The 23,264-nt window shown below is 42.6% G+C and overlaps 1 protein-coding gene across 7 annotated transcripts in view; it reads right to left on the reverse strand.

Moving 5' to 3' along the window:
* Positions 1 to 1,652: 1,652 nt before the first annotated feature.
* Positions 1,653 to 23,264, reverse strand: part of LOC111975676 (AP-3 complex subunit delta-1) — a 28,568-nt gene continuing 6,956 nt past the window's right edge. Inside the window, exons 12-35 of one of the 7 annotated variants that reach the window (XM_024004172.2) lie at positions 22,496 to 22,641; positions 19,482 to 19,630; positions 18,934 to 19,164; positions 18,548 to 18,782; positions 18,295 to 18,440; positions 17,837 to 17,990; positions 17,553 to 17,624; positions 16,970 to 17,045; positions 16,468 to 16,652; positions 15,268 to 15,341; positions 14,977 to 14,997; positions 14,075 to 14,225; positions 13,840 to 13,965; positions 6,329 to 6,382; positions 5,252 to 5,362; positions 4,920 to 5,051; positions 4,608 to 4,655; positions 4,448 to 4,468; positions 3,826 to 4,015; positions 3,631 to 3,719; positions 3,368 to 3,453; positions 3,078 to 3,199; positions 2,528 to 2,607; positions 1,653 to 2,385 (exon numbers count right to left, since the gene is read on the reverse strand). In XM_024004172.2, the coding sequence (XP_023859940.1) occupies positions 2,290 to 2,385; positions 2,528 to 2,607; positions 3,078 to 3,199; positions 3,368 to 3,453; positions 3,631 to 3,719; positions 3,826 to 4,015; positions 4,448 to 4,468; positions 4,608 to 4,655; positions 4,920 to 5,051; positions 5,252 to 5,362; positions 6,329 to 6,382; positions 13,840 to 13,965; positions 14,075 to 14,225; positions 14,977 to 14,997; positions 15,268 to 15,341; positions 16,468 to 16,652; positions 16,970 to 17,045; positions 17,553 to 17,624; positions 17,837 to 17,990; positions 18,295 to 18,440; positions 18,548 to 18,782; positions 18,934 to 19,164; positions 19,482 to 19,630; positions 22,496 to 22,641 (2,795 nt within the window). In that variant the 3' untranslated portion in view covers positions 1,653 to 2,289. Of the gene's footprint in view, positions 2,386 to 2,527; positions 2,608 to 3,077; positions 3,200 to 3,367; positions 3,454 to 3,630; positions 3,720 to 3,825; positions 4,016 to 4,447; positions 4,469 to 4,607; positions 4,656 to 4,919; positions 5,052 to 5,251; positions 5,363 to 6,328; positions 6,383 to 13,839; positions 13,966 to 14,074; positions 14,226 to 14,976; positions 14,998 to 15,267; positions 15,342 to 16,467; positions 16,668 to 16,969; positions 17,046 to 17,552; positions 17,625 to 17,836; positions 17,991 to 18,294; positions 18,441 to 18,547; positions 18,783 to 18,933; positions 19,165 to 19,481; positions 19,631 to 22,495; positions 22,642 to 23,264 lie in introns of all 7 variants that reach the window. The other 6 variants (XM_024004171.2, XM_070447553.1, XM_024004174.2 and 3 more) reach the window with 6 other exon arrangements.

Raw genomic sequence — 23,264 nt, forward strand, 5'->3', positions numbered from 1 at the left:
ATTTACCAGAGAAATAATTAAGACAAAGTGGGTATCTTTTCTGAATAGCATCACAATACCTTTCTTCTCTACTGAATTGGAGCGCTCTTCCTCTCAGCGCCATGCCACCAAATAGAACCCCCTTCCCCAATGTTAAATCATTGAAAACATTCAAGGATATCATTTTTTTTTAAATTGTATAGACTTAAACAGATAAAACTACAATACCATCAAACTGTAGAATGAACTTTCTGTAGAAAGTAGAATCAACTTTCACTTAATTTTTTAAAAACTAATAGAAAAAAATACAATCAAGTAATGACGAGGGAGTTTGTGTGCGAGTTTGTCCTTGGATAGGGAAAATAATAAAAAGTATACATTCCTACTCATGCAAGATACACATTTTAATTAAATACTCCGCACAAGAAATGTTCATAATTATACATTAATACAATGTATTATTTAAAAGTAACTATTTCATTCTGTAATGCCAATCAAATATATTTTTTAGGAAGGACATTCTGTAGGTAACATCGCTGAAAAACAGTTCTTCACACCAACATGGGACAGAAGACACTCGTGGAATGGCTGTCCCATAGTCCAAAAGGAGACCAACATCATCCACGCTTGCAAGACAGGAATGAGGGTTAGTCGGGATACAAACAAAAAACTATGGGATCAGTTTAAAGTTGCTACTACATTGTGCTGGACCAGGCAGTGAGACATGTTGAGAGTAACTACAGAGCAAACGTGTAACCTCTGACCAAGTCATGAAAAGGAAGAAGCCATTTCAAATTATGAACATTAATGTTCATCATATTGTCAATGCACAGGATGTGGCAAGGCAGTTCTGAGAGAATAACACTGGAGTAAGATCAGTTTATGACTGTATATCAGTGACACGTATGATGTATTGTAGTGTAAGAGTAAAAGTGGCAAGGGGCAAGAGGTTTAGATGATTTGACAGACAAACGTCTTATTGACTGACTGAATGTTTTGCTTTCTCAAGACAGGAGGGAGTAGCAAACAAGAAGCCACCTTGACTAATACTAATTGAAAATAAAATACAAAACGAAGTGCCACTGATATCTCAGAATAAAATGTGCCTGTATGACAACTACAATAGCCTTCCATTCCCATAGGTGATCCCAAACTAAGTAGATCAACACATGAGAGACCTACAACAAATTGATATTTGAAGCCTGCTATTATAGCAAAGCTATGTGAGAGGCTCTAGCTGCAATGTGATAGCTAGCCTTCACTTAAATGTGTCACAAGTGAATAAAGAGAAACAGAGGCAGAGCAATGAGAAGTTCTATATTATTCGGTCACTCATTACAGATACTGTGGTAGACATGCCTGAGGCAAGAGAGATAGAGGTCTAGAACAGCACAGCAGATGAGCAGTTAAATATCTGTCAAACATTACAGCATAATCAAAGCAATAAATCAGACAATTGTAAAAAGACACCATTCTACCCATGTCTAGAATAGGAGACAGAGCAAGACAGATGCAGAAACATTATTTTCGAGTACGGCTACGCTTTGAGATGATTCCAACACACTCTTAGTATAACTTTCCAGCTCAGGCATTTTCAATTCTTACAGGGATTGATATGTGACAGCGACACGGGTCAAACTGAAGTTGCACAGTTGGAGCAAGGACACGGGGGGGGGTTGGATCTCAGGAGTTCTGTCTACTTCAGGCATGAGGTCAGATCAGGATGAAGGGAGGAGTTTACATGATATTTCCATCTAGGGCCAGTCAGAGGGAGTCACGCATGCTACCAGGACTATTGAGAGTATCAGTAACACACTGATGTTTAAAGCAAGGGGGGCGCAGACAGACATCAGAAATCAACAAAAAACAGCAACAAACAGAAACAACCTGAAACAGTAAAAACACAATTCAACCAACAAAAAAAGTCCAGTTGTAAGATTACATTACATGACCGTCACAGACTGTAATGCCGATGAGCGAGAGAGAATGGGCACGAGATCAGTCAGAGGTGTGGGAGTGGGGAGCAGGTGAAACCAGTTTTTTGACAGTGGAAAAGAGATTTGAAACAAGGAAGAGGAACTAAAAGTGCACAGAGGGAGTGAGCATAGAGCAAGTTACTGATGGGGAAAGAACAACTCTGAGTGCAGGGTGGAGTGGGGAAGTGAGAGAAGAAAGGAGAGTTGTGAATCTGAAGATTAATAAATAGGGTGAAACTGGGAGTGTTTGTAATGTGATCATACAAGTGTGTGTTTCAGCGAGCGAGGGGGTTTAACAGGGGGTAGGGGGGCACCAAGTGGCTGTCAGACACAATCAGCACTGAAAAAAGGTGAGTTTGATCTCATCCAGCACATTCCCAAGCAGCCCTGGCTCGTCACATTTAGCGTCGATGGACACGGTCTGATCAGCCTGAAATGGACAGGGACAAAGACAGACAGAGGGCAAAGGTTACAATAACAACTCACAACCTTCTATCTCATTTGAGTCGTCTGAACATGTGGATCCAACATGTGGCTCTTTGGACACCTGACTGAGGAGTAGAGCTACTCACAGTTTTGACCAGCAGACACATATGGTGACCCTGGATTGACCTGCTGTACATGGAGGCACAGGAATCGATCCTCTCCACAACTGGTAAGGTGACAAGAACACAACCGTAAGCTTGTTATACCATTCCGTCCATTTGCAGACACTGAATTACTGACACTTTTATTTAACCAATTTTTATTTACACAGACGGCCTACCCTTGTTCAGGGGCAGAACGACAGATTTTTTTACCTCGTCAGCTCGGGGATTCAATCCAGCAACCTTTCGGTTACTGAACCAACACTCTAACCACTAGGCTACCTGCCACCCCGACACTAATCTATGAACAGATGCAATCTCAACATCTAAGGTCTTTATCATCATCATCTTAAAGTGGACATGCTTATTCAAAGAGGTTTGTTTTTTCAAGAGGACAAGGCGAACTAGAATAAACACCCCAAAAAATGGTTGGGTCCCTTTACCGAATACCTCACCCTTTCCCCTGTATCCCAGTCCCTATCCCCCTCCCTCCCTTTTGCCTTCCACCCGTTTCCTCCAGTCCCAGTGTACCCACCAGAGAAGTGGTGGTGGAAGCAGATTCTGGCCAGTAGATGGTGGAAGGGCTGATTAACTCCCTCCAGCTTCAGAGAGCACCCCTTCAGGTCCCCTGACTCCAACAGCTTAGAATACGCATCACTGCAAACAGCAGCAATCACATTCACTACACATCACATAGCAGTTTAATCATGAGTTCAGATCAGGGCACAACACACTAAGCCAATAGCTCCAAATCTACAGTTAGGTAACATTCATTATTACTGAACAGCAGAATGAGGTTCTTTGAGGGCAGCTAGTTGCACTGACCTGTAGCAGGGAGTGGTGATCAGGTAGGAGGTGCAGGTAAAGTGCAGTTTAAAGTCCAGTTTCTCGTGAGTGGAGGAATCATCAGTCTGTGAGAGAACATAACAGCAGAAGATCAATAATACGCTTTTACGGATGAGAAATAAGTCAGCAAACCTTGAGCAGGGAAGGAGACTGTATCCAGAGTCAATGTCGCAGACAGACTCACAGACAGAGTGCTAGCAGGGGCGATGTGAGGGACTTTGTGGTGGGATAGACTAACTCACCTTGACTATGAAGGTGAGGGTTCCCTTCAGTTTCTGGGGCATCACGATGTTCTGCACTGAGAAGATGAAGCGTGCCTCGTTTGAGATACCTGAGGAACAAGAGAGGAGATCAAACATTAGTCTGGTTGCAAAACAGGAATTTTTATATTTGGAAGTGAATGTAGTTCAATAATAGTCTCCATCCCCTCTCCTCACCGGGGGGCAGTTGGAAGGGCACGGTGAGGCCGTCGTGTGGGCCAGCTCCATCAGGCCGCTGCAGCTTGGAGTTGAGAGAGTCCAGCACGTTGAACTCCATGGACTTGATAAAGCTGTCGCACTTATTCTCAAAGATGACAGAGACCACCACCTGGCTACCATCCTGCAGATTCCCCTGGATGTCACACACCTGGAGGAGGGGAGCGAGGGAGAGAGAGAGAAGGATGAGGGGAGAGATAAAGCGGAGGTCGATCCACTCCGTAGCTAGCAGTGTTCACAGAAGGAGCCCGGCAGATTGACTTGCATGCAAAACCACAGCAAACCAGCAAATCGATTCAACCATTACAATCCCAACATGAATCCCATGTGATTTTTCATAAGCAATCTGGAAGCATTGATAGTAAAGAACCATAACGTCACACACTCAAGAGGATGCCCCTGGCTTATGGTGTTCTGAATAACATGTTCACGTTTTCCCATATATGCATGTCTCTGCATAACAGCTTGGTTATCACAGGGTGATTAAGCCAGGGGGCACAGTCTAAGTCACAACCATACAGCACATCTAGAAGATTCTCCTGTCAAACCCATAGCCTGCAGTTCACAGAACCTCAGCCAATACCTTATCAGCATCCTGCTTCATCTTGAGAAAGAGAGATCCACATACAGTATTTATATGTTAAAATGACCCTTCTCAGTTCCCATATCATCAGCCATCCACATAGAATATACAATAGTATTTATCTTTAGTTCAGCCAAGCTTCTCTCTCAATCACACTCACCATCTTGATGTAGGAGTTCTCAGCCAGCAGGGCGTAATTGGACATGGGCTGTAACAAGAGAGGCGTCTGGTCAGTTCTCACCCGTCACTCAATATGCAAACAAGGAAACCAGACTGCCGTGTGGATTATGTATATGCTATTAGACAGGCAGTGTATACACAACGCACACTTGACTGTGCCAATCAAAGGGTGGGGGTGTGTCAATAGACCAAAACCAAACAATGAAAATTAGAGTTTATCTAGGAATTAAAACGTCCAGCGGACAGGGATTAGTCAGATAATTGACAGAGTGAACGGTGATTGGTTACTGACCGGAAGAGGCTCCTCCTCCTCCACAGTACCGTTCTGCACAGACTCGTCTCCGGCCCCATCGCTATGATCATGGTGGTGCTTCTTCTTCTCCTTTTTCTGCTTCTTCTTCTTCTTCTTGTGCTTGGAGGATTTCTGAGAGGGAAACAAGCAGGGGCTTAAGTGAAGGGCAGTCGATTCAGAAAGAGGGAGTGAAAATGGCCAATGGGGAAGTGCTCAGACAAGATCGGTCAAAATACAGTATCTTGTTGTGGTAGTCTAATGTAGAATCCTTAGTAACAGCTAAGATTTCTGTCTCGTGATTATGGCATCATCAGTGGAGTGGAATGACTCACAGTCTCCTCCGGCTCAGTATCTTTGGCCTCTTCAGGCTCAGAGTCTGGTGCCACGGCAGCCATACCAGATGCCATCCTAGGGGTGGAGGCAGGGGGAGCTTCTGCTGCTGCCTGTCAACACACACACCAATAAAGTTAGTTGGATACATTTAGGAGGATTACTGACATACAACACACAGTCATTTATTGATTATATACAAGTACAGGTAGTAGTAGCTTGGGTTAGTTGTAGTAATTTGCTTGTTGTTAAGAAGTTCTTTAATGCTGACATTGTTCCAATGGACCCATTGTCAATATCTGTGTATTAGTGGAACGATCTTAGACAAAACACACAAAAACAGAACAGGTTCAAACAGGATGTGTGAAGTCACATTTGGGTGACTGATAGACTTACAGCCCATTTCCTGAGGGCAGATGGTTGGTGTGATGTAAACAAAGTGCTTTCATTATACATTCTTCTCAACATGCAGAGCCCCAAAACAAATTTACAGGCCAATGATCAGATTCTGATTGAAACAGTCATATACAGCAGGGGCAGAACAGAGGACAGAGAGTGTGGGGTCACAGAGACCTTAAAGTAACTTTATGACCTAGTCTGAGTTCAAACTGAATACTGTACAGTCCTCTGCAGTCTCCGACCTGGTCTGACAGCTGCTCTGGGCTAGAGGTAGTCTGAACACACAGGGTATGTAGTTACAAACAATCAGTCAGTAGTCAAAAACACTGTCTATAATGTAGTCATTCACACAAAGAGCTGTGCTACTGTTGCAGTGGTTTGACTTGATCAACAGGAACTGTCAGCAAGATTCCAGACACTCTGAGGCTCCTGAACCCACCACTGACGAGAAACAGACACACACTGAGCAAAACAAAAACAACCAACACAATTGCAAAGAACAGAAAACCACAGCCCAAGAACGAGTAGGGTTATGTGCCCTGTGAGAGACAGGAAGTAATGTAAGCATGAAAGAAGAGAAGCGTGAATGGAAGAAGGAAAGAAAGAAGCACGCATGAGAGGTGCTGTTAGAAATGACACAAATGACAACAAGGAATGACTAAGAGAGAGAGGAACTCAACCTGAGGGTTAGAGGGCACTGGAGCATTTGAGAGCCAGAAATCCAGATCCGAAGCCTAGAACAGGGAGGGGCCAGAGAGGTTAAAAATTTTAGTGCTACCTCTTCATGAAAATGGATACAGAGATTACACTGTTCTTTTCATGAATAAATCAAGTATTTCAAAAGAGAGACTAGCAGCACTGAAATCTAAGAACTCATACTGATACTTGATTTAATCTTTATTGCTGATAGGAAGGGAGGGGGCTTGAAAGCAGCAATGACAATGTTTGATGAATGAAAATGATCAAAGAAAATTGTTTGCGTGACAGATTATATGAACTATTTTAATTAAAATCAAATTCTTAGTTTAGCTGCAAATTATTTTGTGTCAGAGTTACAATAGATGTAGATGAATTACAGGAGTGACAAAATACCCTACACAGAATATAAATTGTGCATTGATTAACTCCTCATTGATTGATTTAATTCTTTCTAATAACCCCCATAAATATTTGTCTAGTGGAATATGATCTCAGTGATCATTGTCCTATAGTATGTATTAGAGATACCAGACAGCAAAATACTCATTCTAAAGTTATCCTCAATGGTTTTTACATGACATGTTCTACTCTGATTAAGCCCCTACCTCCTGTATTCTTAGAGTTCGCTCTAGAAAATGTATCCTCCATATTCATTCCTCTGGCTGATAAACACACCCCTTTTAAACAATTCAGAGTCAAAGAGAAAACCAAGGGTTAGACCTTCAGCGCTCATTCTAATGAGAAATCCTGCCTGGGCCAAAGCAAGGAAAACTGACTGTAGTGGACTGGCAATCTTTCAGACAACTGAGAAACAGATGTACTATCTCGATTAAGAAAGATAAATCAAGCTACTTTTTAAGCGCCATCTCTGACTGCTGGGGATCCTTCTACATTTTGGAAAACAGTAAATGCACTGAAGCGTACAAATTCATCTTCTTCCCTGCCTTAGCAAGTTCTGTCTGACTCTGGTATCCTAACGGAGAAGAATGGGATAAGTGATGCTTTTATCATCTCAGCAGGCTTTTTATTTGAGAGAAACTGTGGTTTAATTGACCCTGGTCTGTCAATCAACTGCTCTTCCCTCCTCCAGCTGACTCGACAGTTAACTGTCAACTTCTAGTGAATCTTTGTTTTCATTTAAACAATTTACTACCTGTGATGTACTAGATGCCATGCTTAAGATTGATGTAACAAAAAATAAAATAGGAATCCACTGGGGCTGATATGCATTTTTGCTGCAGCTCTCTGCCCCCCAGATTGTGGAATCATTAACCCAATGACTCTCTGGCACTATCCCCAATGTTTGGAAGGCGGTCCATGTACTCCCCCTTCACAAAAGGTGGAGACCCTTATGAACTAAATAATATATATACATTTTTTTTTTTATAAATAAAATATGAATAAAATCACCCTATTTATAAAAACTCTTGCCTAGCTAAAATATTAGAATACTTTATTAATTCTCAGCTAAGATCTTTCTTATCATTGAACTGTATCCTAAATGTACACCAGTCAGTGCTATGACTTGGTCTAAAACCTATCTTTGCTGCATCCCTAGCTATAAATTATGTTGTTAACTGTATGGATAAAAGACAACATTGTGCTGCCCTCTTAATTGATCTGTCAAAGGCCTGTTGATCACTCACTGCTAATTCAGAGGATTTCCTCAAATTGGCCTACACCAGGCTGAATGTAAATGGTTTCAAAATTACTTGGACAGAAAACTCAATGTGTATCTACTGATGGTGTTAAATCAGATTTTCTGAGCATAACGAAAGGTGTCCTGCAGGGGTCAATTCTGGGTCCTGTACTTTTTATTGTTTACATTGCCAAATTAACCTGGACTTGTATGCTGTTAATACTGTTGTGTATGCTATTGCCCCCACAGTTGACCAGGGTCTCTGACCTACAGTCTGCCTTCATTGTATTATAGAAAAACCTTGACCTGAAATTAGAATTAAATGCAGGTTAAATTAAGTAAACAGTGCCTTCAGAAAGTATTCACACCCCTAGACTTTTTCCACATTGAGTTGCAGCCTGAATTTAAAATGYYTTAAACATAGATTTGTCACTGGCTACACACAATATCCCATAATGTCAAAGTGGAATTATGTTTTTCAAAATAAACAAATCTATTAAAAAAATGGCGTAGGGTTTGGGGGTGCGGGGTGGAGGGAGAGGTTGAGGGGCAGCTCTCGGGGAACTGGGGGTGGGGGTCTTGGATGGTTGGTGGCTGGGAGTTTGGGCCGGTAGGTCGCTGGTTCAGGTCCCCGATTTGACTTGGTGGTAGATCTATAGACATGCCCTTGGTCGCAGCACTTGACTCTGGTTGCTCCTGTGGGTCGCTCTGTGGTCTACTAGATGACTGAACGCAATGTAAAAGTTGAGCGGTTTCACCGCAGGTAGATTAAAAAATCATGTTTGTATGTTAATGACTACCTCATCTCTGTACCCCACACATACAGATCATTGTAAGGTCCCTCATTCAAGCAGTGAATTCCAAACACAGATTCACCCACAAAGACCAAGGAGGTTTTCTAATGCCTCGCAAAGAAGGGTAGCTATTGGTAAAAAGAAAAGAAAAAATAAGCTGATATTGAATATCTCTTTGAGTATGGTGAAATTATTAATTACACTTTGGATGGTTTATCAATACACCCAGTCACTACAAAGATAAAAGGTGTCCTTCCTAACTCAGTTGTGGGAGAATGAAACCTATCAGGGATCTAAAGCAATTAAAGTTTAATGGCTGTGATAAGAAAAAAGGATGGAGGATGGAACATTGTAATTACTCTACGAAATACTAACTGAATTGACAAGAGTGAAAAGGAGGAAGCCTGTACAGAATAATAATATTCCAAAACAACTATCCTGTTTGCAACAAGGTACTAAAGTAATACTGCAAAAAAAATTGGCAAAGCAATGACATTTTTGTCCTAAATTCAAAGTGTTATGTATTGAATTTGCCCCCAAACATTACTGAATACCACTCTCCATATTTTCAAGCATAATGGTGGGTGCATCCTGTTATGGGTATGCTTGTAATCGTTAAGCACTGGTGGGTTTTTCAGGCTATAAATTAAATGGAATGGAGCTAAGCACAGCCAAAATCCTAGAGGAAAACCTGGTTCAATCTGCTTTCCACCAGACACTGGGAGATGAATTCACTCTTCAGCAGGACAATAACCTAAAACACAAGGCCAAATCTACACTGGAGTTGCTTACCAAGAAGACAGTGAATAGGTTCCTGAGGGGCCGAGTTACAGTTGACTTAAATCTACTTGAAAAACTATGGAAAGACCTAAAAATGGTTGTCTAYCAGTGATCAACAACCAATGACAAAGCTTAAGGAATTTAGAAAATAATAAAAACGGGCAAATGTTGCACACAGGTGTGCAAAGTTTAGAGACTTGAAGCCAAAAAGCTGTAAATCGCTGCCAAATGTGTTTCTACAAATTATTGACTCAGGTGTGAATACTTACAGTACCTTACAATTTTCTACATTGTAGAATAATAGTGAAGACATAAACTATGAACACATATGGAATCAAAAAAAGTGTTAAATCAAAATGTATTTTATATTTGAGATTCTTCAAAGTAGCCACCCTTTGCCAGCTTTGCACACTCTTGGCATTCTCTCAAACAGCTTCACCTGGACTGCTTTTCCAACAGTCTTGATGGAGTTCCCACATATGCTGAGAACTTGTTGGCTGCTATTCCTTCACTCTGCGGTCCAACTCATCCAACCATCTCAATTGGGTTGAGGTCGGGTGATTGTGGAAGCCAGGTCATCTGATACAGCACTCCATCACTCTCCATCTTGATCAAATAGCCCTTACACAGCCTGGAGGTGTTGGGTTATTGTCCTGTTGGAAAACAAATGATAGTCCCACTAACACCAAACCAGATGGGATGGCATATTGCGTTGCAGAATTCTGTGGAAGCCATGCTGGTTAAGTGTGCCTTGAATTCTAAATTAAACACTGACAGTGTCACAAGCAAAGCACCCACACACCATCACACCTCCTCCATGCTTCACGGTGGGAACCACCCAAGCAGAGATCATCCGTTCACCTACTCTGCGTCTGAAAGACACGGCAGTTGGAACCAATTGTCAAAAATGTGGACAGATTTCCACAGGTCTAATGTCCATTGCTCGTGTTTCTTGGCCCAAGCAAGTATCTTCTTCTTGTTGGTGTCCTTTTGTAGTGGTTTCTTTGCAGCAATTCAACCATGAAAGCCTGATTCACGCAGTCTCCTCTGAACAGTTGATGTTGAGATGTGTCTGTTACTTGAACTCTGAAGCATTTATTTGGGCTGCAATTTCTGAGGCTGGTAACTAATGAACTTGTACTCAGCAGCAGAGGTAACTCTGGGTCTTCATTTTATGTGGCAGTCCTCATGAGAGCCAGTTTCATCATAGCGCTTGGTGTTTTGCGACTGCACAAAAATCCAGATTGAGTAACTTTCATGTCGTAAAGTAATGATGGGCTGTCATTTCTCTTTTACTTATTTGAGCTGTTCTTGCCATAATATGGACATGGTCTTTGACCAAATAGGGCTATCCAAATAGGGCTATCTTCTGTATACCAACCCTACAACAACTGATTGGCTCAAACACATTAAGAAGGAAAAAAATTCCACTACTTAACAAAGCACACCTTTCTAGGACACGCGTTCCGCTAGCGGAACCCCCCCCTAACATTCCGCTGAAAAGGCAGCGAGCGAAATTCCAAAATATTTTTTTGAAATATGTAACTTTCACACATTAACAAGTCCAATACAGCAAATGAAAGATAAACATCTTGTTAATCTACCCATCGTGTCCGATTTTTTWAATGTTTTACAGCGAAAACACAACATATTTATGTTAGATCACCACCAAATCCAAAAAACACAGCCATTTTTCCCAGCCAAAGATAGCTTTCACAAAACCCAGAAATAGAGATAGAATTAATCACTAACCTTTGAACATCATCAGATGACACTCATATGACATCATGTTACACAATACATTTWTGTTTTGTTCGATAATGGGCATAATTATATSCACAAATCTCGGTTTACATTGGCGCCATGTTCAGAAATGCCTCCAAAATATCCGGAGTAATTACAGAGAGCCACGTCATATAACAGAAATACTCATCATAAACTAATGAAAGATACATGTTTTACATATAATTAAAGATACACTGGTTCTTAATGCAACCGCTGTCTCAGATTCTTTTTAAACTTTTGTAAAAAGCACACCATGCAATAATCTGAGATGGCGCTCAAATATAAATAAAATTTCTCTGCCATGTTGGAGTCAACAGAAATATTAAATATTTCTGTTGACTCCAACAACATAAATATTCCCTTACCTTTGATTATCTTCATCAGAATGCAATGCCAATCCTATTTCCACAATAAATCGTTTTTTTTTGTTCGATAATGTCCATTACTTATGTCAAATTAGTAACTTTAGCTAGCATGTGTAGTACACGTGTCCAAACACTGGCGCATGTGAAGGCAAACGTCGGACGAAAACTTCAAAAAGTTATTACAAGTCGAATAAACTGGTCAAACTTAGTTGAGAATCAATCTTCAGGATGTTGTTATCATATATATCCAATAACGTCCCAACCGGAGCATTTCTTCATGTCTGTAAAAGTAATGGCACACATTGCATTCCATGACTAGCGTGCGTGACTAGAAACTACCATTCTGCCAGACCACTGACTCATTCCCCTCCCATCCGGTCCCACATCACACTAGAGGCTTCATTCTAAAATGGTAGTCATTCTACTGACTGTTGACATCTAGTGGAAGGCGTATGAAGTGCAAACAGATCCATAAATTACAGGGATTTGAATAGGCGATGACTTTCACATCGACCCTTTTCAGAATTTTCACTTCCTGTTTGGAAGTTTGCCTGCCATATGAGTTCTGTTATACTCACAGACATAATTCAAACAGTTTTAGAAACTTCTGAGTGTTTTCTATCCAATAGTAATAATAATATGCATATATTATCATCTGGGACAGAGTAGGAGACCGTTAAATATGGCCACCAATTCATCCAAAAGTGAAAATGCTGCCCCCTATCCCTAAAAAGTTAATTGAAATGCATTCCAGGTGACTACCTCATGAAGCTGGTTGAGAGAATGCCAATAGTGTGCAAACTGTCATCAGGGCAAAGGGTTAGAATAATCTCGAAAAAATATATATATTTTTTGATTTCTTTAACACTTTTTTGGTTACTACATGATTCCATATGTGTTATTTCATAGTTGTGATCTCGTCACTATTATTCTACAATGTAAAAAATAGTCAAAATAAAGAAAACCCCTTGAATGAGTAGGTGTGTCTAAACTTTTGACTGGTACTGTAAGTATTCAGACCCTTTGCTATGAGACTCGAAATTGAGCTCAGATGCATCCTGTTTCCATTGATCATCCTTCAGATGTTTCTACAACTTTATTGGAGTCACTCTGACAGGGCTATAGAGTTCCTCTGTGGAGATGGTTGTCATTCTGGAAGGTTCTCCCATCTCTGCAGCACTCCACCAATCAGGCCTTTATAGTAGAGTGGCCAGACAGAAGCAGTCTCCTCAGAGAAATGCATGACAGCCCGCTTGGAGTTTGCCAAAAGGCACCTAAAGACTCTCAGACCATGAGAAATACGATTCTCTGGTCTGATGAAACCAAGATTGAACTCTTTGAACTGAATGCCAAGCGTCACGTATAGAGGAAACCTGGCACCATCCCTACGGTGAAGTATGGTGGCAGCATCATGCTGTGGGGATGTTTTTCAGTGGCAGAGAATGGGAGAGTAGTCAGGATCAAGGGAAAGCTGAACAGAGCAAAGTACAGAGAGATCCTTGATGAAAACCTTTCCCAGAGCACCCAGGACCTCAGACTGGGATGAAGGATCACCTTCCAACAGGACAACGACCCTAAGCACACATCCAAGACAACGCAGCATTGGCTTCGGGACAAGACTCTGAACGTCCTTGAGTGGCCTAGCCAGAGCCTGGACTTGAACCCGATCGAACATCTCTGGAGAGACCTGAAAATAGCTGTAGTGACACTCCCCATCCAACCTGACACAGCTTGAGAGAATCTGCAGAAGAATGGGAGAAACTCCCCAAATACAGGTATGCCAAGCTTGTAGCGTCATACGCAAGAAGACTCGAGGCTATAATCACTGCCTAAGGTGCATCCACGAAGTACTGAGTAAAGGGTCTGAATACTTAAGTAAATGTGATATTTCAATTTTTTTGTATTTTATAAATTAGCCAACAGTTCTAAAAACCTGTTTTTGCTTTATCATTTTGGGGTATTGTTTCTAGATTGATGAGGGGAAAAAAATATTTAATCCATTTTAGAATAAGGCTGTAACCTAACAAAATGTGGAAAAATTCAGAATACTTTCCGAAGACAGACAGACAGACATATATATATATATAGTCCCTGTATAAAAGGTAGTCCCTCCCTTTGTGACGTCATACCTCTGGTGTAGAGGCAGGAGGCGGGGCTGCCACCTCCTTGGTCTCTTCTGGTTGGACAGGCTCCTCTGACCCAGCACCCATAAGATCCTCCTCTTGTTTGTGTTTTTTCTTCTTCTCTTTACTCTTCTACAATTACAAAAAAACACAATCCTCAAGTCAATAAGGTCTCAAATACTACGGAAACAGACGTCAAAAATATGAAAAATATTCTTAAGAAATAAAGATGGAGCCAAACCTTCCTGTCCTTCTTCTCCTTCTCCTTTCCTGTCTTTTTCTTGGGCTCTGGTGCAACCTCCACCACCTGCCTGTCTTCCATGGGGCTCTTGAGGACCTCGTCGGGACGGTGTGACCTGACTGGCAGTTTCTTCTCGCTGTCTGCCAGAGGCCTGAGAGCACAAAGAGAAGTAGACACACTTAAAACCACAGCCCTGCGTGTGCATAAGGATTCTGGTCAAACCACAGCCATTGGCTGCATCAAGTGTTAACTAGCCTATTTTCCTTGTCTCCTTTTAGGAAAGGAAGCTAGTTGAGACAAAGCCCTCCACTCAGGTGCACGACATCTCAAACACAAACCTTCAAAAGAGGGGGGGGGGGGGGGTCAGGAGGAACCCTCCCATTAACAGGTTAATCAAATAATTAGCAATTAACATTATGTTGAAGACCAATGAATTGGGTGAGGATTAAAATAAGAGCAGCACTGTAGCCATCCAGGAGTAGTACTGGCGATTGAGTTAGGACTTCAGAAAATCAGCAGTTCCACTGAGAAATCAATTACCTCCATCTATAAAACAGATTGATGTGATGAGAGTTTAAGTTAGTGAGAAGAGCGCTTTTCTTCAGCTCCTGCCACAATAACAGTTTTGGAAGGAGGGGATGCTGATATTCTGAAGGGAGCTTGTAGAAGGTTTCAAATGGAGTAGGGCTGAGAGGGAGAAAATCGAGTAGTTGAACACTGGGATCAAACTTTAAACTGTAAAGTCACGTCATGCCCAAACAGAGAGCGAGAGAATCAGATGAAGAGAGAGAGCAATGCTATGTTAGTGGGAGGGGGCAGGCGTGAGACTGAGACAGACAGCAGATCAGTCAGTTTAGTATGCAGGCCCAGACGTGGCCTCCTGACACTGAGAATGTACTCACCTGCGAGATGCTGCCAGCAAACTGCTCGGGCAAGGGGACAGAGAGGTGTGTGTGCATGAGAGAGACAGAGYGAGAGAACCACAGAGCAGAGCACAGTGAGAGAGAGTGTGTGTGGATGGGAAGGGCCTGGCCAGGGCAGCACTAGCACCAATCTCTCATCATTGGTGCCAGGAAGAGATTATACACCCCCGCAGAGTATATAATAGCACAGCCTGTTTATATAGCCTGCGCTTTCATACTAATCCATTAGTGGACAGCTGTAATACAGAGGTCAGTGATGAGTGAACTCACTTGTCCAGGTCGATGTTCAGAGCTTTGTGGGGGTCGTTGGGATCTTTGTCGTCGTCATCACTGGGTAAGGCATTCTGAGACAGGAAGAGAGTTGAGTTAGTGACAGTGCAAAATAACATCGTTGCATTTAATATGAAATTAAAATGTGAATTACCACTCAATAATGTTTTATGGCTTCTTGGCCTGAGCCACTTTCATGAGGTTTTGGGCTCTCTTTTTCCCCCTTAAATTCCTATATGAAACGTTCTGAACTAGAGGTCTTCACGGATCCACCTGTACCCGAATATCCGAGACCCAATCCAGAATTCTAAATAATGTCACAGGTCTGGGTCAGATCTGATATGATTGTCACAGCTCTTGGGTAGGTGTAATTTTAACTGACGTGTTCAGAAGGGCCCATACAGATCCGAACGTGACTGCTGCAGTAGAGAGAAATGTAATAATTTATGCTGCTGCTCTTTCTTTTCGCGAGAGTGGAGTGTGGTGCGTGTAGCTTGTTGTTGTTGCTGCTGGCCAATCATAAGTCAAAGCAGCAATAGGCTACAGTCAGAGCCCCCGTGTGGAAAAAGTCAGAGGATAACAAATGAATGGAAGATAGAATTAAAAGGAGAAGGATAGGCTACAACAACCAAGAGCCAACAGGTAGGCTGATGCTTAATATTCTGAATGGAGTTGTTGGTATTTGTAACTGTAGAATGAGAAAGTGCATGCACTGCAGCCTCAGTTAGCCTAGCTAGCTAACGTTAGTTAGCATAACTAGCTTCTCCCGGTTTGATGCTGTCAAGACAGGTGCTATGTAATCATATTTGATGATAAATAACCTAGCTATGGCAGCTATTAGTCTACTATAGTGAGTCAGCTTGTTGGTTGGCTTCTGTCTCTAGTCTCTCCCTCCCTGCTGCCCGTGTCACTCGCTCACTCCCCCGCCTGCTAGAGRGGCACCTCCAATCCTCTCGCGCTTTATCAGCTCTGGTTAATAGTCGCTTAGGGGGGGAAAAGTACATTTTCAGCTGCTTCCATCACTCAGATCGTACCAGGTCTGGATTTGACCAGATCTATACGGAACTGGTCTCTATATTTWTTTATTTTTATATTGATGCATTTCGAGTCTGGGTGGGAAAGTCCCATGTCCATTTCGGAATAGGTCAACTTTTGGATCCATGAAGACCTCTACTCTGAACACCATGTGTAAACCCCTACCTCTGGCATCTCCTCAGTGACGATGTCCACCATGTGTGCGGGGGTGATGTCCTCCTCGCTCTCTGGGCCAGAGTCCCCCCTCCTCCGGCGGCCCTTCTCGCCCTTCTCCCTCTTCTTCTTGTCCTTCTTCTTCTTGTCTGCCTTGTTTTTCTCCCGACGCTCCTCTTCCAGCTTCACATACTGATCTGACATTGGCATCCCTAAACCAAACGGGAGGGAGAAAGAAAGAGAGCGCGCGAAGGAAGGAGAAAGAGGGGTTAAGTTATGTTACAGAGCGAGAAGTACAGTAGAGGGGTTAAGTTACGACAGAGAGAGAGGGGTACAGTAGAGGGGATAAGTTATGACAGAGAGGTACAGTAGAGGGGTTAAGGTATGACAGAGGCGAAGAGAGAAAAAGGGAGATGGGTTAGGTTTTGATACAGAGTGCTGTGTGCAAACCACTCACTGATACATTGTACATTGAAATCAGTAGTTTATAATCTAGTGGCCAGAGGAGACTGACCTGGGACCTTAAGAGGCACACTGAGGTCAATCTGCACCACTGGAATGTGCTCCACACCAACACCATCCTGGTACACCTGCACACACACACACACAGAAACAAGTGTTACACACAGGAACTATAACACACGAATGTGAAGAACATAACAAAGGCTCCTAGTCCATTACTTTATGTTTACATACCCTACAGTACTCATCTCATATGTATATACCGTACTCTATACCATCTACTGCATCTTGCCATGCCGTTCTGTACCACCACTCATTCATATATCTTTATGTACATATTCTTTATCCCTTTACACTTGTGTGTGTATAAGGTAGTAGTTGTGGAATTGTTAGGTTAGATTACTTGTTGGTTATTACTGCATTGTCGGAACTAGAAGCACAAGCATTTCGCTACACTCGCATTAACATCTGCTAACCATGTGTATGTGACTAATAAAATTTGATTTGATTTGATTTGATTTAAAATGATCATATTTAGATGGGAGTAGTTTGAAATGTGTAATTAATTACATTTCTGCAAGAGTCAGGATAACACACAAGACTAGCTGCCAATTGGGTAATGATGCTCTGCGTACCTTCTGAGAGGAGGGGGAGGCCTTGATGTAGAATGGGTTGTTGGCCTGCTCTGCCTTCCTTACTTCTCTCCTCTGGAGGGAGGGAGAAACAGCATAAAGTCAGTCATATGAAAACTCTATTGTGTTTATATTATGGTTGAGTGGTGTGTACCAGTGTACCTCTTCGGTGTCTGATCGTTTTAGGGGCAGCAAACATTTAACACCAGATCAACTGATGAAAGAACTGAGGAGCTTGTATATCACTAGGTCTACAGCAGTGATTGTCTTATACATTGCCATCTTACCTTGGCCAGTTCCTTCTCGTCCACCTCAGTGTAGCGTGGCTTGGTGTGTCTGGACTCCTCCTTGGCAAACACAGCCTTCCCCTTGGACTTCCTGCCCTCATCTTCAGACTCACTCCCAGACGGAGGCTCGTTGATCCACACATCCAGGTCCAGACTGGGGACAAAACCAAGATAACACGTTCTCACCAGCTGTACTGTCCAATAGGGATGTGTTTAGTGCTTAAATGGAATCAGTAAGTCTCTGTTGATGTTGTGTATGCACTTTATATACGACTCAGACAGACTGACATTCAATAGTCTGCAAGACAGACTAAAAAACAAAGCTACTTTGCAATATCTAAAATTGTGTAATGGGCTGCATAAAGTAGTACTATAAAAAAAATATATGTATTATGTTGTGCATCACTATAAGCTTAATTTAACAGCATTGTGAGTAAGAGAGCAGCAGGCAGACTGACCCTTCAGGAACAGGRACTTTCTTCTGTGCCTTGGGGGCCACAGGGTTGAGCTCCCCAGCAAACAGAGCTGTCACCTCCTCAGCTACCTCCACATCCTTCTGCTGCAGCTTCTGGATGTACTTCACCAGCTGCAGGATGCATGAAGCCTGGGGAGGGGAGAGGAATGAGGGGGGGGCAAAGAGAGATGCATAGTGAAAAAGGTATTCGCCTTTCAAATGGCCAATAGCCCCCGGAGGTTAGATGTGTGACTCACCCTCTCCTGCACCTCCAGGTTGGAACTCTGGACAAACAGAGGCAGCCTGTCAATGAGCAGCTGGCTGGTCTCCTGGGCCACCGTGCTGTCCGCTGGTGCCCCCTCCTGGCCGCGCAACACCGTGGCAAACAGCTTGGCAGCGTTCTGCACGTACACGGCCTGGATGTGGCCCGGCAGGGTGGCCACCTTGGGCCGCAGCATGGCCTCCAGAGTTGCCATTGGTTCCTCCAGGTGTCTGTGGGGAGATGGAGGATGGTACTGGATGAGGGATAAGCCAATGATATAGGGCTGAACTGGCCTGATATTAGCTAGTTAGTGGAAAACAGTCTCGCTAGAAAGCGTGTGGAATAGATATGATATGAAGAGGAATAGATATGAATACATACTCTGAGAACTCTCCACAGATCCAGGCGGCGGCATAGAGAACCTCACAGATGCCGTTGCGCTGTGTGTTGCCGGTAAGCAGGTGGGCGTTGTCCAGTAGAGTAGCCATCTGGGCCACAGCAAAGGCTCGGATGGCCTTGACCCGAATGGCCACGTCCAGCATCTGGGAGGCAATGAGGTGGCCATGCCGCGTGCCCTCCAGACGGGTCAGCTCCACCAGGATACTGATGTACCTGAGAGATGGACACAGGACAGAGTCAGACGGATGTACTTCAGAGATAGGTGAGTGGAAGGTAGGCCCCTAAATGGCAGGTAATTCCAAAAAAGACGACAAAAACCTTGAACTATTTACAAATAACTTAAAAATACGTATAGGTAAGAGCCGATCAGCATATAGAGTACAATACAGCAGGACACATTACTGCAAAGCGTTAACTGAGTCTTTCAACGCTACCTGACACACAGAGACTCATGATCACAGAAAGTATGAGTTTAAAAGTGTGTAAAGAACCAGAGACAATTATAGGCCCCTCCAGTAAGTTGTACTGACCATTCAAAGTTGGTGATGTACTGGTAATTGCTCTGACTGCAGATGTCGATGATCTTGGTGAGCAGCTCATCTCGGTAAGTGGTTCCCTCAGCCTTGTCGACGTGCAACATCAGCTTCTTCACTATCTCCATCAAGTTCTTCTTGGACACCTGGGAGGACACAAATAGTCAATGCGAAACAGAGGCATGGGGCAATCAGAAACGGTACTGTTACCAGTATGTAGCTAGATGTACCCAGGCGTTTCTGAAATTAGCTAGCTTCACATTCCAGCTCAGGGTTCATCCGTACTACAATGGTGGATATTGCTCATCCGCCTGCCGCTAACTAGGGGTGTAACGGTTCACATTCGTACCAGGGACTTCAATTCGGTCTGCAATGTGAATCAAAATAAATAAAAAATGGCTAAAAATATATAAACACTAGGCCTATAAGCTATGCCTACTGCGTTGTAGGCCTATGCCTCAACTAAATCTGAAAAAACATTTCAGGATATTCTCTTATAACAACTAGAGCCTATGCGTACGTTGTAATCATAATTAAAATCTTAAATTGGCGCATTTGAAATTGTCCTTTTGTGAGGTGCAGGCAGAAAAGAGTTCTGTACTAATAATAATAATAATAATGTAATAGTTAAAACTTCACATAATAAAATTAATAACATAGGCGAGTGTAGGGAGTCGATAAACCAGATTTCGAGGATGCAGGAGGAATCATTGTTTAAATCTCCAGTTTGGGAACATTAGATTACAACAGCGATGGACAGAGTTGTGGACAAAACGTTACCATTATGTCTCCACGCTCAACGAGAATCACCTATGCAGCAGTCTGCAGACTCCTCAAATAAAGTGCATTCTGAAAGAATTCAGACACCTTTACTTTTTCCACATTGTTAAGTTACAGCCTTATTCTAAATCCTCATCTACACACAATACCCCATAATGACAAAGCGAACACAGGTTTTATAAAAAACAGAAATACCTTATTTACATAAGTATTCAGACCTTCGCTATGAGACTCAAAATTGAGCTCAGGTGCATTCTGTTCCCATTGATCATCCTTGAGATGTTTCTACAACTTGATTGGAGTCCACCTGTGGTATTGTAAGTCGCTCTGGATAAGAGCGTCTGCTAAATGACTTAAATGTAAATGTAAAATATTCAATTGATTGGACATGATTTGGAAAGGCACACACCTGTCTGTATAAGGTTCCACAGTTGGCAGTGCATGTCAGAGATCTGGTACCCTCTGATCTGGCGGACTCACAAAACACAAACGCTTCATTTGGAGTATGCGCCTGGCTATCCGTAAATTAAAAAATTGTAGAAAACTGTGCCATCTGGTTTGCTTAATATAAGGAATGTGAAATTATTATATTTAAAATCTAATACTTTTACTTAAGTAGGATTTTACTGGGTGACTTTCACTTGTCCTTTTCTATTAAGGTATCTTTACTTTTACTGAAGTATGACAAATGGGTACTTTTTCCACCACTGACAAGCATGATAGCTGTACTTTTAGTTTATGGTTGACGCAGCTTGCTGGCCATTAGTTATTCAAAATTTCACAACAAGTTAAAAATCACATGAATGCATCCAATTGGTTTTTACGACTTCACAACTGGTAAATTCCCACGACCCACATGGTTACATACGCAGCATCAGAGTGGAACTTGAGGCCCAACAAAATAATCCTGGCCCAACAGACAATGCCAGGAACATTGTGAATGCTTTACAATATGAATGGCATTTAAAATGTAATTAATTTAACCTTGACCCCAAAACGTCCCGAACTGTGGGTTTGGTGAACTGTTAACTGCTAACTCTAGCAGGCTTGAAACTGCGAGTGCACGTCACACGCCAAACTCCACACATTGGAACAATGCTGAAACATCAATCTATGGGCGAGTCAGTGCCACTTTTACATTTTTGACCAAATCAACATGAAAGAAAATCCATCTTGCAAATTCAGCAGGCTATGATGTGAAATAAGCTTTTAGAAGTTCTGTCTTGCTTTTATTACGTATAGTGAATGCCATCTTTGTGCTTATGCACACAGCACCTTCTTACCCACTCCTATCAATAAAATAATTTATAACATCAGTTTTACTCTGCGTTTACTTTCAAATACATCCTGTCATTACCAAATATGTAATGTGAAAGGTATTTTTTATTTATTTTAAAATCGGTCTCTTCCTCAAATAAATAAACATTTGCGAGAGGGAGGGAATTTGATTTCACTGGTCCTCAACTCACAGCTCAGACTTCACTCAGGATAAATGGAGTTAGCCTTCACCGACGCAGGTTAGTTCTGAAGCATTCGTTGCCATATAAATTCACCTGGCTAAAAGGTGAGCCAATTTCATGTTAGAGGTTATCCCGAGGTGAACTCAGAGTTGTCCAAAGTTACCTCCTCAAACCAGGTAGGTAGTGTACCCCCCTGGAGGCATTAGGCTATCAATAGAATCAGGGAGGTTCTTGAGCTAAAGACATTTCCCCATGAGTAGATCGAAAAATGTTGTATTGTCCGGATAGGTGCAGTGAAATGTGTTGTTTTACAGGGTCAGCCTTAATAGGTGGAGCAAATTAGGGTTAAGTGCCTTGCTCAAGTGCACCGACAGATTTCTTCAACTTGTCAGCTCAGGTATTCAAACCAGCAACCTTCTCGGTTACTGGCCCATCACTCTAATCGCTAGGCTAGGTATAGGTGTGGTGAAGACATGGGGTTAGGGTAAGTGTGTTTTCAATGACCATGTGCTATGACAGGTAGCCTAGTGATTATTGCATTGGGCCAGTAACCAGAAGGTTGCTGGATCGACTCCCAGAGCTGACAGGGTAAAAATCTGTTGTTCTGCCCCTGAGCAAGGCAGTTCCCCAGGCGCCGAAGACGTGGATGTCGATTAAGGCCCCCCGCACCTCTCTGATTCAGAGGGGTTGGGTTAAATGCGGAAGACAGATTTAAGTTGAATACATTCAGTTGGACAACTGACTAGGTATCCCCCTTTCCCTTATCCGCACCATGCCGTAGAGCAGGTCTAGAGCCCTCAGGCGGATGGACTCGTCCTTGTCATCCAGACACTGCAGGATGAGGTCCTTGTGGGACTGGACAGACTTGGGATGAGTCTTCAGTATCTTGGACATGGCCAGCAGGCCCAGGTACTTCACTATGGACAAAGACAACACACTCAGTGGCCAGGGCACTATACACTGGGCCTTCTACTCTACTTCCCTATGCACTAGACTAGAGGCTGTGCACTATGGAGACTGTACTACGAGCCATACAGCATGCCTTTACACTCCGCAGTAGACATTATCTTATGGCTATAGCCTACCGCCCTGTCTTAGAGCACAAGAGGTATATTGGTCACCCAAAATATCTTGAACAATCTAGGTCTCTTTGGCTGTCTTCACTATCCCCTCTCAGCCGCTGAAACCTCACTGATTACATTACTGTAGGCCGTTATCCCTATTCTAAATGCCTCTCTTATATAATATGACTGTCTACACAGTATAGTATACAAAACGTGCTGTCTGACTGACTACCTGATATTTTCACATATATTAAAACAAAGAAAAGGAAAATACAAAGAAACACAAAACGATGGAGAACAGACACGAGACAACATATACACATGGACGTTTTGTTTTTTGCCACCAACTTGAGTCCTAGGTATATGTAGCCATTGTGCAATAATCCAATAAGATCTTTTGTTGTTGCTGAATCAGGCATATTATAACATCCAATTATTATCTGGGCTGTTGATATCTCAGGCACAGATAGCTACAT

Source organism: Salvelinus sp. IW2-2015, linkage group LG16 (genome assembly GCF_002910315.2).
Source record: "Salvelinus sp. IW2-2015 linkage group LG16, ASM291031v2, whole genome shotgun sequence".
NCBI classification, from domain to species: Eukaryota; Metazoa; Chordata; class Actinopteri; order Salmoniformes; family Salmonidae; genus Salvelinus; species Salvelinus sp. IW2-2015.